Below are 17,343 nucleotides of genomic sequence, written 5' to 3'. Positions count from 1 at the left end.
ACGCCATCTGCTCCACACGCTGTAAGTCTTTGCTGTCGTCCAGCATTCTGTTTTTGTTTACTTTGCAGCCAGTTCAGTTTTAGTTTTGTTTGGCATAGCCATCCCTAAGCTTCAATGCCTTTTTTTTAAATTTTGGTTTAAGTGTTAGATACCATTTTACCTACACGCTGCCTCCCCCATATTGTGATCACGACAAACCATGTTCCCCATATCTACAAAGCAATTAGCTACCTGCTGCCACCTACTGATATGGAAGAGTATTACACGGTTACTCTGCCGAGCTCTAGACAGCAACGGCACATTTGCGGATTATAATTACTGGTTTGCAAAAAATATTTGTAACCCTATTAGGTGAAATTACATAATTTCAGTGGTTGAAAAACACTGTGTTATATTATTGAACATCTTTGACAATCAGCATTATTTTGTAACAGTCCACTTTTTATAATAATATACTGAAGTTTAGCGTGGTAAATAATTTTAACATTGTTTAAAAACCATTCCAAAATTTCAGCCACCGGGATCTGAACACAAAACCTTCTGCTTAGCACAGCGAGGACTATTGCAGTCCACCACGGACGTGGAAAATGTGTCATTATATTCTAAGCAATGACAGCATGCTGTGAAGTAAAATGGCATTTGAAGCGCCTTGTCATCCAATAATTTACATTTGAATGTGCTTCTTCACGCAAACAGACCCCTCCACTGATTGCATGTTAATGTTTCCGGAAGGGATGACATTTATAGTAAAAGTGGACTTCATTGCGTTACGTTGCTAAGTTGTCGCGAGCTGCGCATGACCAAAAATCATATGTTGAGAGGATGATCCACCGCATGATGTTGTACAGCGCACGCGACACATTTGCAGTCAGTCATATCATCTTCTTTTTGTCACTTAAAAAAAAAAAATACATAGGACATGACCTCAGTGTCCTCATTGGGAGTGACTGCCATGCTTGCATGTGGTTTTGGGTGACCCTGTTTGCAGTGTTTTGCACCGCGAGTTGAAAGCACTTATTTAGACATTAAGTCAAGCTCTCAGCCATCTTCCTTAGGCTACGAGGAAACATTTAAATATATATTTCCATCTAATGATGTGCATAATAAAACCGACAGTGCCAAAAAACGCTGCAGAAAACAGCTTTTTTTTGTAGAGGCCGGGTGACTCTGTATAATGTTCACAGTTAAAGTTCAAAGTTAAAGTACCGCTGATAGTCACACACACACTAGTGGGGTGAAATTATCCTCTGCATTTGATCCATCACCCTCACCCCCTGGGAGGTGAGGGGAGCAGGGAGCAGCAGCGGTGGCCACGCCCGGCGATCATTTTTGGTGATTTAACCCCCAATTCCAACCCTTGATGCTGAGTGCCAAGCAGGGAGGTAATGGGTCCCTTTTTTTTTATAGTCTTTGGTATGACTCGGCCGGGGTTTGAACTCACGACCTACCGATCTCAGGGCGGACACTGAGCAGGCTACTTTGCAATACGGGAAAGTCACGGGGAAAATCGAACATCTTGCAGACAGACTTAAAAAAAAAAAAAAGAGTTATAAAAGTGACCGGGGGAGCACAATTTACGCACAATTCCCCAATCCAATACATATCATCGAGATCAAAAGAAAGTGATTCAAATCATCATAGGTTCCCTTTAGAGCAGGGGTGTCAAAGTCAAGGCCGGCGAATGAATGATGATAGTTGATTAGTATTAGAACCGGCTGTTTTTGGGGGTTCTTTTATCCACGTAATGAATTGAGATTCTGAGTACTTTTTTTTTTTTTTTTTTTTTTTAAGGAAAAGACTACTTGATGTTCTTTATGAACAAACAACCTGTCTATGATAGTCAGAATGCTTGTTGGTTGCCAAAGCATCAAATACTTATTTCACTTAATCTAACACAAATTAATGTATAATCTTTATTAAATATTATTTTTTAGGCTTTTTTTGTTTTTACATTACTACCTATATGGAGTGAACTTTCGTACTTTTGCATAAGCCTCCTTTTAAATCCTATGTGTCAAAGTCAAGGCCCGCGGGCCAGATCCGGCCTATGGCCCCCGGGATGATATTTGATTAGTATTAGAACCGGCCCGCAGGCCACAGCCGCCTGCTGCTGTTTTGCACGCACCAATACTCCATCAGTGTTGGCGCTAGAAATTTTCAAAATGGGGTCCCTGGAACCCCATCAAGTCATAAAAATGGGGTCCCACAGTTAATTTTTGGGGTCCCACTTTTTTGTAGGCGTTTTGAAAACAAATGATAAATGTATGCATTATCCTGTTATATCTCACATTCTATACTTTTGGAAAAAGGTTGTCATAAACGTTACTTAATTCATTTAAAAAAATAATACAAAAGAATACACATTTTTATGCATATGTAAATGTATTCAGTTATAAACATTCATTCACTTTTTTCTTTCCTTCATGGATTTAAACTTTACCGCTGCCGGTATTTTTTTCTGTATTTTTATTGTAATATTTTCAGAATGTGCTTGTTCTATTTTTGGCCAAAGTAAGACAAAGAAGACAATCTGAAGTTTTTTTGTTTTTTAATGCCATGATTTTAACAGTCCCGGCCCGCGGCCCCTGAGCTAAAATGAGTTTGGCACCCCTGCTTTAGAGTAATAGAGTATACAACTCTTATTTTTTTGTGATAGAGTGATTGGAGCACATACTTGTTGGTCACAAAAAACATTCATGAAGTTTGGTTCTTTTATGAATTTATTATGGGTCTACTGAAAATGTGAGCAAATCTGCTGGGTCAAAAGTATACATACAGCAATGCTAATATTTGCTTTCATGTCCCTTGGCAAGTTTCACTGCAATAAGGCGCTTTTGGTAGCCATCCACAAGCTTCTGCTTGAGTTTTTGACCACTCCTCTTGACAAAATTGGTGCAGTTCAGCTAAAATTGTTGGTTTTCTGACATGGACTTGTTTCTTCAGCATTGTCCACACGTTTAAGTCAGGACTTTGGGAAGGCCATTCTAAAACCTTAATTCTAGCCTGATTTCGCCATTCCTTTATCACTTTTGATGTGTGTTTGGGGTCATTGTCCTGTTGGAACACCCAACTGCGCCCAAGACCCAACCTCCGGGCTGATGATTTTAGGTTGTCCTGAAGAATTTGGAGGTAATCCTCCTTTTTCATTGTCCCATTTACTCTCTGTAAAGCACCAGTTCCATTGGCAGCAAAGCAGGCCCAGAGCATAATACTACCACCACAATGTTTGACGGTAGGTGTGGTGTTCCTGGGATTAAAGGCCTCACCTTTTCTCCTCCAAACATATTGCTGGGTATTGTGGCCAAACAGCTCAATTTTTGTTTCATCTGACCACAGAACGTTCCTCCAGAAGGTCTTATCTTTGTCCATGTGGTGTCAAAAGTGGTAAATGGCTAAATCAGGCTACAATGAAGGTTTTAGAATGTCTTTCCCAATGTGGACAATGCTGAAGAAACAAGTCCATGTCAGAAAACCAACCAATTTAGCTGAACTGCACCCATTTTGTCAAGAGGAGTGGTCAAAAATTCAACCAGAAGCTTGTGGATGGCTACCAAAAGCGCCTTATTGCAGTGAAACTTGCCAAGGGACATGTAAGCAAATATTAACATTGCTGTATGTATACTTTTGACCCAGCAGATTTGGTCACATTTTCAGTAGACCCACAATTAATTCATAAAAGAACCAAACTTCATGAATGTTTTTTGTGACCAACAAGTATGTGCTCCAATCACTCTATCACAACAAAATAAGATTTGTAGAAATGATTGGAAACTCAAGACAGCCGTGACATTATGTTCTTTACGAGTGTATGTCAACTTTCGACCACGACTGTACATCACAGACAGAGTGAAACACAATAAATCATCTACATTGTCTATTATAACATATACGTTAAATTTATCATGGTAAAGTATTGCCATTTTTGAAAAAACTTAAAAAATACACATGTGGCACAAATGTACACAGTATGTTTTTTAAATCACTGAAGTAGTGACATGTATTTCTTATTGGCATTTATTCTGTTATTATAAATACAAATAAGTCACATCAGGGTTTCCTTATCATTTTTTTTCAGCTAAAAGGCTATTCCTGAAGAAATATTGCAATACCAGTTACATTATAATATCTCACTCCCTGTTATTAAATGGCTGTAACATGAACTTTGATGGTGAACAGATCATGTTTCCTGGGCGTCACTGTACGGAATTCTTGGAGTTGAAATCGCAGCGGGCAGCTTTTGTGATTATTAGGTCGGTTTAACTTGTGTTGTTTCTTCACAAGCGGGGGCATAATAGCAGCAATAATGTACCGCCTACTCCAGATAGTCAATCAAGCTGTGTGTCTTCATTGTTGGCCAACCGTTTATTACATTCTATTAAATGTGGCATGCAAATAACTCATTCCGATATTGGGCTATTAAATGTAATGAGCCACTGCACAAGGGCATTTTTACCCAGCTCCAATCACGAGGACGCGCGTGGCCTTTCACCTCTGAAGTGGTACGGCATAGCTGAAGATCGGAGTATGGATTAACACATTATTCTTCGTTAGGGAGATGACTTCAGGGTTTAGTGTGACCACAGCGGACTTGAATCAAATCTCAAGGACTTTAATGATTTCTATCGGTTTGTGCACAACTTCAATGACAGTAGAGTTTCACACACATGCAGTAGATATTAAAGTTAAAGTACCAATGATTGTCACACACACACACTAGGTGTGGTGAAATTACCCTGTGCATTTGACCCATCCCCTTGCTCACCCCCTGGGTGGTGAGGGGAGCAGTGAGCAGCAGCAGTGGCCGTGCCCGGGAATAATTTTGGTGATTTAACCCCCCAATTCCAACCCTTGATGCTGAGTGCCAAGCAGGGAGGTAATGGGTCCCATTTTTATAGTCTTTGGTATGACTCCGCCGGGGTTTGAACTCACGACCTACCGATCTCAGGGCGGACACTCTAACCCAGTGGTTCTTAACCTGGGTTCGATCGAACCCTAGGGGTTCGGTGAGTCGGGCTCAGGTCAAAACACACCCGACTCATTGTGTAAATAAAAACTTCTCCCTATCGGCGTATTACGGATACGGCAACAGCAGAAGTCAGACTGATTTGCAGGTGTGTAATTTGTTGTGAGTTTATGCACTGTGTTGGTTTTGTTCTTTGAACAAGGTGATGTTTATGCACGGTTCATTTTGTATACCAGTAAAAAAACATGGTAACACTTTAGTATGGGGAACATATTCACCATTAATTAGTTGCTTATTAACCTGCAAATTAGTAACATATTGGCTCTTAACTAGTCATTATTAAGTACTTATTAATGCCTTATTCGGCATGGCCTTATTATAACCCTAACCCTCTAACCCTGGCCCTAACCCTCTAACCCAGGGGTGTCCAAAGTGCGGCCCGCAGGTAATTTTTTAACGGCCCCACGGCACATTCTAAAAATACGATGAGAAAAAAATAAAAAACATAAAAAGTGGTATAAAAGAGCAAACAGGTGAAATGTAACAAGAAAATGTTGCATTATTTACTCTAATAACACAAAGCTGCCATGCAGGCTGTTTCTTTAAAAAATAATAATGAATCAAAATCAATGTCATTATGAATTATTGACCTATTCAAGGCTCCATTTACTTCACATTAAATATTCCACTTTGAGATATTTTGGGGGGGAAATGTTGCATATTTTTTGGTTAAACAACAATAAAACTTATAATTGACGGATAGATCTGAAGTTGATCTTGAGACTATTGTGGTAAAAGTAAAAAAAAATGTTGGATTTATTTTTTTAAACTTTACTGAGCAGTACCCTTTTGGATCCCCAATAATTTTAGTGGGAATTTTTTTTTTTTAAGTGTCATTGCTCAAAAAAATAATGAATTAAACTCAATGTTGCTGTGAGTTATTGACCTTTTTAAGACTCCAATTATTATATAATCTCAAATATTCCACTTAAAAATTTTATTGGGGGAAAATATTGCATATTTTGTGTTTTTTTTTCCATAAAAAAACACGGTTTTCCTTGACAAAAATGGCATACAACTTAAATCTTTAAAAGCGTTATATTGACAGATAGACATAATGTTGATCTAGAGATTTAAACCTTGAATAATAATAATAATAATAATAATAATAATAATAATAATAATACTAAATAAAGACACATTTGTAATATTTTTTTTGACCAAAACCTTTTGGGGTCCCCGGGATCAAGTCTGAGTGGAGGCCTAAATGTATATTTTGCATACATACATTGTATTGGTTTTTAAAATTAAAAATATCAAAATGGCCCCCGCTTGCTTTGATTTTTCAGTGTGCGGCCCTCAGTGGAAAAAGTTTGGACACCCCTGTTCTAACCCTAACCAAATAACTCTAAATTAAGTCTTTGTTACTTAGAATATGTTCCCCATACTAAAGTGTTACCAAAAACATATAACTTTGTCTTGAATTTGAAAAACATTTTATTTTTCACTAAAGAAGGGTTCGGTGAATGTGCATATGAAACTGGTGGGGTTCGGTACTTCCAACAAGGTTAAGAACCACTGCTCTAACCACAAGGCCACTGAGTAGGTTAAAGAAGAGTGTGTAACTGGTTACACACAATGAAACAACAACTAAATTGGATAGGGTTATGACAAGGACACACACCCATGCCTATCTTCAGAAGTGCTAACACTGAGCTGGGATATGTCTTCTGCAGATAAGTGGATTAGTCTTTTTTTTAATAAAAAGATGCGTTTGAGTACGCGGGAGATGTAAGTGTGGTCATTAAACAAAAAAATATTGCAGGCTTGTAAGAGGCTTATCTCCCTTCATTAGGAACAAAGACTCCATAAAGCGCTCGGATTGGGGAGTTAGTCAATACTTTGTGTTTGCTGAATGTTCAAAGTTAGAGAGATTGTGAAAGGGGAAAGTCGGGGTCATGTGCCAGTGTCCTCTGCGTTCATCGTGATAATGTTCCGGTTTCACGCACAACATAGTAAATATTGTTCAAATATTTAGAGACGTGTAACACACCTTTTTCAAATAGCCATTTTGCGGTTATTAAAAAGCTGATTGGGACACCTGGGATATACAGTACAGGCCAGAAGTTTGGACACACCTTCTCATTCAATGTGTTTTCTTTATTTTCATGACTATTTACATTGTAGATTGTCACTGAAGGCATCAAAACTATGAATGAACACATGTGGAGTTATGTACTTAACAGAAAAAGGTGAAATAACTGAAAACATGCAAGCTTCGAGGGGACAGGACCTTCTCTGTTGCGGGTCCCAAACTCTGGAACTATCTCCCTCTCCATGTGAGACAGGCCCCTTCTTTGGCTACTTTTAAGAGCCTTCTTAAAATCCATTTTTATTCACTGGCTTTTAACCCAGCATGAGATTTTAAACTGTTTTTAACTTTTTTAACTGTTTTTAACTTTTTAACTGCTTTTTATCTAACAAATTGTTCCTAGGATAATTTGTATTTGCTTTTTCAATGTGTATTTAACTTCTGTTTTAAATGTTATTTTTTTAGTCTGTGCTTTGCCTGTATTTCTTTGTGGTGTACAGCCCTTTGTTCTTCAACTGTGGTTGTTTTTAAAGGGCTTTATAAATAAAGTTGGTATGGTACGGTATGGTAAAACATGTTTTATATTCTAGTTTCTTCAAAATAGCCACCCTTTGCTCTGATTTAGGGCTGCAACTAACGATTAGTTTGATAATCGATTAATCTGTCTATTATTACTTCGATTAATCGATTAATAATCGGACAAAAGAGACAAACTACATTTCAATCCTATCCAGTACTTTATTTTAAAAAAAAACAGCATACTGGCACCATACTTATTTTGACTATTTTTTCTCAGCTGTTTGTAAATGTTGCAGTTTATAAATAAAGGTTTGTTAAAAAAAAAAAAAAAAAACTCTGCACATGGGCATAGCATAAATCCAACGAATCGATGACTAAATTAATCGGCAACTATTTTAATAATCGATTTTAATCGATTTAATCTATTAGTTGTTGCAGCCCTACTCTGATTACTGCTTTGCACACTCTTGGCATTCTCTCGATGAGCTTCAAAAGGTAGTTACCTGAAATGGTTTTCACTTCACGGGTGTCATAGTTGTGATGCCTTCAGTGCCAATCTACAATGTAAATAGTCATGAAAATAAAGAAAACGCATTGAAATGAGAAGGTGCGTCCAAACTTGTGGCCTGTACTGTACGTCTGCTTCAACGCCAATAAAAGCAGGTCTTGTGTTACAATGTTTTGTGTTGCGCTGTTTTTTTTGCTGTTATGCTGTTATGTTATGAGTAGGGATCGGAACCAAAACCAGGTGTCATAATAGCACCAATTCTGATTTACACAGCAGCAGCTGGACTGAAACAAATATTGGTGCAGACTCAACAAGTGCTTGGTAGTCATATTGGACGAGCAACGTCTTGTAAGCAATGTTGCGTCACAATAGAAGAACACAGAATCTGACGATTTTTCTTTTTTTTTTTCATTTTTCATTTTATGCCGACGTCAACGTGCCAACAGCAGTCCTTATAACACTGTTAGCACTACAGAGCTAGCGCAGTCGTAGCCACAACAACCACCCACAGCACTTGCTCATTATGCATCAATGATGGTTACGGTGAGCAACGTTCCATTCAGGAACACCTGGAATTATAACCCCAAAAATGAATTGCTCTTCATAAAAAATAACTACAAAATTCAACCCAACACTCGCAACTCAGAAATTGGGTTATCAAAATAACCCAGCATTTTTTAGTGTGTGGAAACGTGGTCACGGCTGCTCTTTTGTTTTTGCAGTATGAAGCCAAAGTGTGTACCTGTGTGTGTGACGGTGGCAATCCTTTGCGTCCATACACTCCAACGAGGGCACCTCTATGGACCGAAATGTTGAATTTCAGGAAGAGGGGTTGATCAACATCTAACTGGGACCTCCAAAACACACCTACACAAAACAAAAGGGCAAAACCTCAAACGTCCAAATCTGGGCGTCACAGTGGTTGTGTGACATTGAAAAGTGTTCATTATTATTATTATTAACAACCTGGTGGGACTTCTTGTATGGCTTGTCTGCCCACGTCCACTGCACCTGTGTCTATGGTGTTGTTTTCTAGGAGAAACATTTTACCTGCGGGCACAGAAAGAAACTGTTCAGAAAACTTTGAAAGATCTTTTTTTTTGTTTTTGTATTGTGACCTCACGTCAATGAGAGAGACTGGCTTATAAAACCCTGAGAGTAAGGTGGACATGTTGCAAGAAAAGGACAAACTAAATAATAGTTTTGTGTGCAAGTACAAGGTCTAAAACAGGGGTCCCCAAACTTTTTGACTACGGGGTAAAACAATTTGGCTGGGGGCCGCGCTATCTATATATATATATATATATATATATATATATATATATATATATATATATATATATATATATATATATATATATATATATATATATATATATATATATATATATATATATATATATATATATATTATATGTAAATGTGTGTGTGCGTGTGTGTATATATGTATATGTCCATGTATATGTGTATATATATATACGTATATGTTTATATATGTGTCTATATGTGTGTATATATATATACATGTGTATATATGTATATATGTATATATATATATATATATATATATATATATATATATACACTGAATATATATATATACAGTATATATATATATATATATATATATATATATATATATACACTGAATATATATATATACTTTATATATATATATATATATATATATATATATATATATATATACAGTATATATATATATATATATATATATATATATATATATATATATATATATATATATATATATATATATATATATATATATATATATATATATATATATATATATATATACATGCATTCATACATATATATTCCTTGCGCACTAATTGACTTAAAGAGCGCACTTGCTGCATGTCACGTTATGGTAAAATGCATTTTTAGACAATATGATTTGCCTGCGTGGCTAGGAGACGGTAGAAAATGGACTAGCAAGGACAGATTTAAATAAAAAAGAATAATTAAAAAATAAAAATAAAAAAAAATAACTTGGGACTTCTCGCGGGACAGATTTTGGACGCTGGGGGGCCGTATCCGGCCCGCGGGCCGTAGTTTGGGGACCGATTGGTCTAAAAGGATGATTTTTGATGGTTACTGCAGATAGTACTACGAGATAGTACGTGAAGCTGCTTTTTCAGTGAGTTTCAATGGTAGAGGAATAATACTTGTACAGTTGAAAGGGCTTAGTTTGTGGCATCACTGTTGGGTTTTATTAAATTAATTACCGTAATTTCCGGACTATAAGCCGCACCAGCTAAATTTAGGGGAAAATACAGATTGCTCCATATATAAGCCGCACCCGACTATAAGCCGCAGGGTTTTGATGTGTAATTACCGTAGTATATAGGGGTTCCTGCTACCACGGAGGGGATTGTCGGGACAGAGATGACTGTTTGGGATCGCAAAGCGTCCCATTTATTAACAATAAATCTTTCAATCATTCAATCAAACTTTCACATCTTTGACATGGCGAACAGCATTCGTGCAGAGTACAAATAATACAACGGTGCAAAGTAATACAAAGTGCTCGCCTGTACGTTATCAAAATAACCAGCCTACCGGTATATGAAAAGTCAGTCTTTAATCATTGTGTCATCGTCTTCCTCCTGCGTACTAAAACCACCGAAATCCTCTTCGTCGGTGTTGGAGAAGAACAGGCCGTAAATAAGCCGCACCCTTATATAAGCCGCAGGGACCAGAACGAGGGGAAAAAGTAGCGGCTTATAGTCCGGAAATTACGGTATGATATTCGGCAGGCCAATTCAACTGGCTTTACATTCGGCCCACCGAACATCACCCTTGATAAAACCATTTAAACTAGGGTTGTTCATGTATAGTAGGTCACACATTGGTTGACTGCTGCAGAACCAACAACCTGGTCCTGAACGTCATCAAGACCAAGGAGATCATCGTCGACTTCAGGAGGCACCAGTCCAGCCACGCTCCACTCGTCATCAACGACACAGCAGTGGAGATCGTAAGCAGCACCAAGTTCCTATGGTGCAGATAACTGACAATCTGACCTGGTCCCTACACACCGGAGCTCTTGTAAAAAAGAGCTCAGCAGCGCATGCACTTTTTGCGTCGGATGAAAAGAGCAGAGCTCCCTCCCCCCATTCTCACCACATTCTACAGAGGCACTATAGAGAGCCTACTGACCAACAGCATCTCTGTCTGGACTGGAGCCTGCAATGCCTCAGACTGGAAGTCTCTCCAGAGAGTGATGAGAACGGCGGAAAAGATCATCAGGACTCCTTTTCCTCCTATCCGGAAAATCGCAAAAACCCGCTGCCTGACCAAGGCTCAGAAAATCTGTAGAGACTCCTCCCACCCCCACCAAGAACTGTTTTCACTGCTGGACTCTAGAAAGAGATTCCGCAGCCGCCGTAGCAGAACCTCCAGGTTCTGTAACAGCTTCTTCCCTCAGGCCATAAGACTCTTGAACCCATCATAATAATTAACTAAATTCCCCCCAAAAATGGATTAACTCTGGAATATAAAGACAATATAACATACATCCATAAACGTGGATGCATATGCAAAAGTGCAGAATATTTATCTGTACAGTAATCTATTTATTTATTTATATCTGCACCTTGTTGCTCTTTTATCCTGCACTACAACAAGCTAATACAACAAAATTCCGTTCTTATCTGTACTGTAAAGTTCAAATTTGAATGACAATAAAAGGAAGTCTAAGTCTTAAGTCTAAGTCTCTAAGTCTAAGTATGCAATACTCCCACCACACCACTGGGGGCAACAGCGAGGCATATGTGGCACGATCAGCAGTGGGGTGAGTCGAAGTAGACTACTCATTCAAACAAAAATGGTAATATCGACCCTGAAAAAAAATCAAAATACATTTGGGAAAATCTGACTTTTAGCAACGACTGGACAACAAACTGACTTCTAGATAAGCAGCAACGACCGTAAAATATGATGTCCGTCCACCTTTTGCAGCTATTACAGCTTCAACTCTTCTGGGAAGGCTGTCCACAAGGTTGCAGAGTTTGGAGCGGGCCCTTTCCTCTTACAACATGACTGTGCACCAGTGCACAAAGCAAGGTCCATAAAGACATAGATGACAGAGTCCTGACCTGAACCCAATAGAACACCTTCGGGATTAATTAGAACGGAGACTGAGAGCCAGGCCTTCTCGACCAACATCAGTGTGTGACCTCACCAATGCACTTTTGGAAGAATGGTGGAAAATTCCTATAAACACACTCTGCAACCTTGTGGACAGCCTTCCCAGAAGAGTTGAAGCTGTAAGAGCTGCAAAAGGTCGACCGACATCATATTGAACCCTAAGGGTTAGGAATGGGATGGCACTTCAGGTTCTTATGTGAGTCAAGGCAGGTGGCCAAATACTTTTGGCAGTACAGTGTATTATACATACAAATATTTAATTAGTTTTATATTGAAATCGCTGACTTTGTGATGTCTTTTGTTTTAGTGGTCGTGTTGTTTTTTTTTGTCTGTGCTTAACTCTGGCGATCAAAGCCTGTTTAATACATATAGTGCTAAATTTGACCAGAAGAGGGTGATGACGCTACACCTTAGGTTTAATTGTGATAAGTCACATACATTGTGTGCAATGGTTGATGCGGATGTTTAATTTCTATATGCGTAAACATCTGTAGTTTATTGTGTGAATGTATTAACACTAAGTCTTCTATTTGATTTATGTAAAATACACAAATCACATCGTGTGTTAATTTTATGTTTATAATCTCAGTCTTACAAACCTAAAAGAGGGAAGAAGTGAAAAGAAATAAAACTGAGGAAGGAAAATAATTCAAAAGAAGGAACATTAACTCTCAACAAAACTTCTGAAACTTCTGTTTCTTCATGCTCTTAACTATCTGTCTAGCTGCATGCTCTTAACTATCTGTCGAGCTGCACACGCTGGAAACGAGTAGCGAGGGCAGAACAATAAAGTTATTGACCGTGCAGAGTGAAAGTTGATGTGTTTACTTTGTAATTAAGTAAACAGTCTCAAAGGAATATAACCTGTGGAGGCACTTTCTGACAAAACATCCACATTTTGATGTCTAAACCCTGAGCCCTTCGGCTCTTAAAACTGTGGCCCTCTTCATTATGAAATTGAATAGTCCTGACTAACAGTATGATGGTCCCTGTTCTTTTTGACATTCGTCCCATTAAAGGGTTGTGGTTTGAATAGTTGTTTTTTTGTCTAGACTTGTCTGAATTGAGTTTTCAGCAGCCATCCCTCTGGTTAAATGACTGGTTAACAGTTATCAGTTACTGGAACTTTCTAATGGTTGATATTCATCGTTATCATTGTGGAGCACAGTATCTGCAATATCTTGAGATCTGATATCAGGGAAATCTCACTTTTGAGTAGGATCCCTCTGTCCAGGTGTGGCACAACTTTAAACTGATTCCCAAATAAATAAGGCAAGACAGGGTCATTACTGTAGTAAAAATTGCAGTAAATGAAATCCTATTATAGTTGCAGCTGTGAGGAACTAACATATTTCTTTCACATTCACCTACAGGTACTGCTATCATAGTCCAGTATTCTTCTTCCTATTTTCGTAGAGTTTACTGTTTTTTCATTCTGTTCTCTCGTCTTCTTAGCATTCGTGTGGCCCCTCTCAAGTTTATACCAAATCGAGTTTTCCCTGTGGAAGATCATGCTCTCCGTGGACAGACCTTATTTCACTCTATGTCCCTGTAACCGGGACCTGACCTAACTCAGACCCGATCAATTCCAGAAATGTAATACATTCACAGAGACAATAAACAAATATGCCCTAGGTTATATGAAGGTGAAATGTTTCCTTTTAGTTATACAGTTTGTAATTCCATCGGTCCTCTCTGTTCACAACACTTAAACTTAACAGCTTAAGTTACTACATCTGGGTAGTAAAACCTTTAAGCCTTTCTAGACTGAGCACACGGTCATTGCAGTAATTCAACCTGTAACGCGTGACAAGGCTCAAATGCTGCTACCACAATTCACTTTATATATACAATAGCACATACTAGTGTTGTACCGGTACCGGTAGCAAAAGTATTTCTGTACTTTTCGGAATTTTTCTAAATAAAGGGGACCACAAAAAATGTCATTATTGGCTTTATTTTAACAAAAAATCTTAGGGTACATTAAACAGATGTTTCTTATTGCAAGTTTGTCCTTAAATAAAATAGTGAACATACAAGACAACTTGTCTTTTATTATTAAGCAAGCAAACAAAGGCTCCAAATTAGTCTGCTGACATATGCAGTAACATATTGTGTCATTTATCATTCTACGCCCTGAGATCGGTAGGTTGTGAGTTCAAACCCCGACCGAGTCATACCAAAGACTATAAAAATGGGACCCATTACCTCCCCGCTTGGCACTCAGCATCAAGGGTTGGAATTGGGGGTTAAATCACCAAAAATGATTCCCGGGCGCGGCACCGCTGCTGCCCACTGCTCCCCTCACCTCCCAGGGGTGACCAAGGGGATGGTCAAATGCAGAGGACAAATCATTGGTACTTTAACTTTAACTATTATTTTGTCAACATTATTAAGGACAAGTGGTAGAAAATGAATCATTACCGTAATTTCCGGACTATAAGCCGCTACTTTTTCCCCTCGTTCTGGTCCCTGCGGCTTATACAAGGGTGCGGCTTATTTACGGCCTGTTCTTCTCAGACACCGACGAAGAGGATTTCGGTGGTTTTAGTACGCAGGAGGAAGACGATGACACAATGATTAAAGACTGACTTTTCATATACCGGTAGGCTGGTTATTTTGATAACGTACAGGCGAGCACTTTGTATTACTTTGCACCGTTGTATTATTTGTACTCTGCACGAATGCTGTTCGCCATGTCAAAGATGTGAAAGTTTGATTGAATGATTGAAAGATTTATTGTTAATAAATGGGACGCTTTGCATTCCCAAACAGTCATCTCTGTCCCGACAATCCCCTCCGTGGTAGCAGGAACCCCTATATACTACGCTAATTACACATCAAAACCCTGCGGCTTATAGTCGGGTGCGGCTTATATATGGAGCAATCTGTATTTTCCCCTAAATTTAGCTGGTGCGGCTTATAGTCAGGTGCGGCTTATAGTCCGGAAATTACAGTAATCTACTTGTTCATTTACTGGTAATATCTGCTTACTTTCTCTTTTACTCTGCTGCTCGTCTGCTAACACAGACCCGCAGACGTCACCCCTATATTAGCGTCCCTTCACTGGCTCCCTGTGCGATACAGAATCAACTTTAAACTCCTTTTATTTGTTTTTAAATGTCCAAACAACCTCGCGTCAACATATCTCTCCGACCTCCTTCAGCCTGACTGCCCCACCCGATCCCTAAGATCAGCCGATCAGCTGCTACTGACGGTCCCTGACACGAGGCTGAAGCTTAGAGGTGACAGAGCTTTCGCCGCTGCTGCTCCCAAGCTATGGAACGACCTACCTCTGAGTGTTAGACAAGCCTCCTGTTTTTAAATCTCTCTTAAAAACATACTTTTATTCCATGGCTTTTAACACTGAGTGATATCCATCCTGCAATGGCGCCCCATAATACACCTGCTGTGAACATGTTTTTATGTTTTATTTATTTATTTTTTATCGTGTTCTGTTTGTGTTGTGTTGTGTTTGCTCGGTACTCGTATTATCTTTTAACCTGCCCATTGTACAGCACTTTGGCTACCCCTGTGGTACATTTTAAATGTGCTTTATAAATAAAGTTGATTTGATTTGATTTAACATGTTCTATCTACACTTCTGTTAAAATGTAATAATCACTTATTCTTCTGTTGTTTGATACTTTACATTAGTTTTTGGATGATACCACAAATTTGGATATCAATCCGATACCAAGTAGTTACAGGATCATACATTGGTCATATTCAAAGTCCTCATGTGTCCAGGGACATATTTCATGAGTTTATGAACATAATATAAATACAAAAAAACCCGAAAGAAGCAATGTCATGACCTGACGAGGAGGAGGTGGGGGACTGGTACTTTTCAGAGGTGGTATAGTACCGAATATGATTCATTAGTACCACGGTACTGTACTAATACCGGTATACCGTACAACTCTAGTACACTGCATACAGAGCACCTAAGTCAAGTATCAACATGTTTGCGGAATGGAACAACCTTCAGAGAAATATACCAAAATGTTTATGGTTTAAGTTTATTTCGAACATGCATACAATCATAACATGATAAACCCCAATTTCCAGTTTCTCTATTCCACATGTTCGAAAAGGAGTAGGAAGAAGCAGAGCTTATTTAATCCTACCACTTTTCAATTACATTGCAATTGCTAACAATCTTGTTCACATCCTGTTCTCAATGTGTTCACAATATACTCCATGGATAATAACATTAAAAAAAGAGGAAATAATAATAACAAATAGTGAAGTAAGTTGTATTTCATATGCAGTAGTGTGATGAATAAGATTATTAAAGAGTTCAAAATGTTAATCATGGTTCTTCTTCTTTGTACTTTGTAAACAGTTTCTTAAACTGGATCATATTAGTGGATTGTTTGATTTCTTTGCTTAATCCATTCCATAATAACTTAATTCCATATATTGCATGCAAAGTTTTAAGTGTTGTTCGTGCATACAAATGTTTTAAATTACATTTTCTGATTGTCCTCTTTTGTTGAGAATAATTGGTGTACATTCTTTGGTAGCAGATTATAGTTTGATTTGTGCATCATTTTAGCTGTTTGCAAATTCCTGATATCGTTGAATTTCAGTATTTTAGATTGAATAAATAAAGGGTTTGTATGTTCTCTATATCCAACATTATGTATTATTCTAACTGACCTCTTTTGTAACATAGTTAGTGACTGGCACACACTTTTGTTGTTATTTCCCCATATTTCTGCACAATAACTCAATGTATTTTTTGTATGTGGAGATTTTGAACGCTGGTAAGCCAAAAATGATTGACAGCTTCTTCAATACAACGTATAGCATAAGACATGCCTTAAAATCACCAGAACTAACAGAATAACAAACCACCGTGTCATGCATAATTGATCACATATTGTTGCCATGCATAGGGAAAACATGCAAACTCCATGCAGAGCTAGGCTTAGGGATTCAAACTCTCATTCTTCTGTCTGTAAGGCCAACTTGTGAACCACAAGGCCACAGTGCTGCACTGGTAATATATTCACTACTGATTTTAATAACATAGAAATAAGTTTATCAATTAATCAGTGACCATCCAGCAGTTTTTACAAT

The 17,343-nt window shown here is 38.1% G+C and overlaps 1 protein-coding gene across 5 annotated transcripts in view; it reads right to left on the bottom strand.

The window, feature by feature from the left end:
* The window catches only part of tenm3 (teneurin transmembrane protein 3), a 755,307-nt gene that overhangs the window by 225,104 nt on the left and 512,860 nt on the right, over window positions 1–17,343 (bottom strand). For all 5 annotated transcript variants that reach the window (XM_062033280.1, XM_062033281.1, XM_062033282.1 and 2 more), the window contains 2 exons: window positions 9,049–9,132; window positions 8,825–8,949 (listed from right to left, as the gene is read on the bottom strand). In XM_062033280.1, the coding sequence (XP_061889264.1) occupies window positions 8,825–8,949; window positions 9,049–9,132 (209 nt within the window). The remainder of the gene's footprint in view (window positions 1–8,824; window positions 8,950–9,048; window positions 9,133–17,343) is intronic.

The sequence above is a fragment of the Entelurus aequoreus genome, linkage group LG22, assembly GCF_033978785.1.
Source record: "Entelurus aequoreus isolate RoL-2023_Sb linkage group LG22, RoL_Eaeq_v1.1, whole genome shotgun sequence".
NCBI lineage: Eukaryota > Metazoa > Chordata > Actinopteri > Syngnathiformes > Syngnathidae > Entelurus > Entelurus aequoreus.
This window is presented reverse-complemented; position numbering and strand designations above follow the sequence as displayed.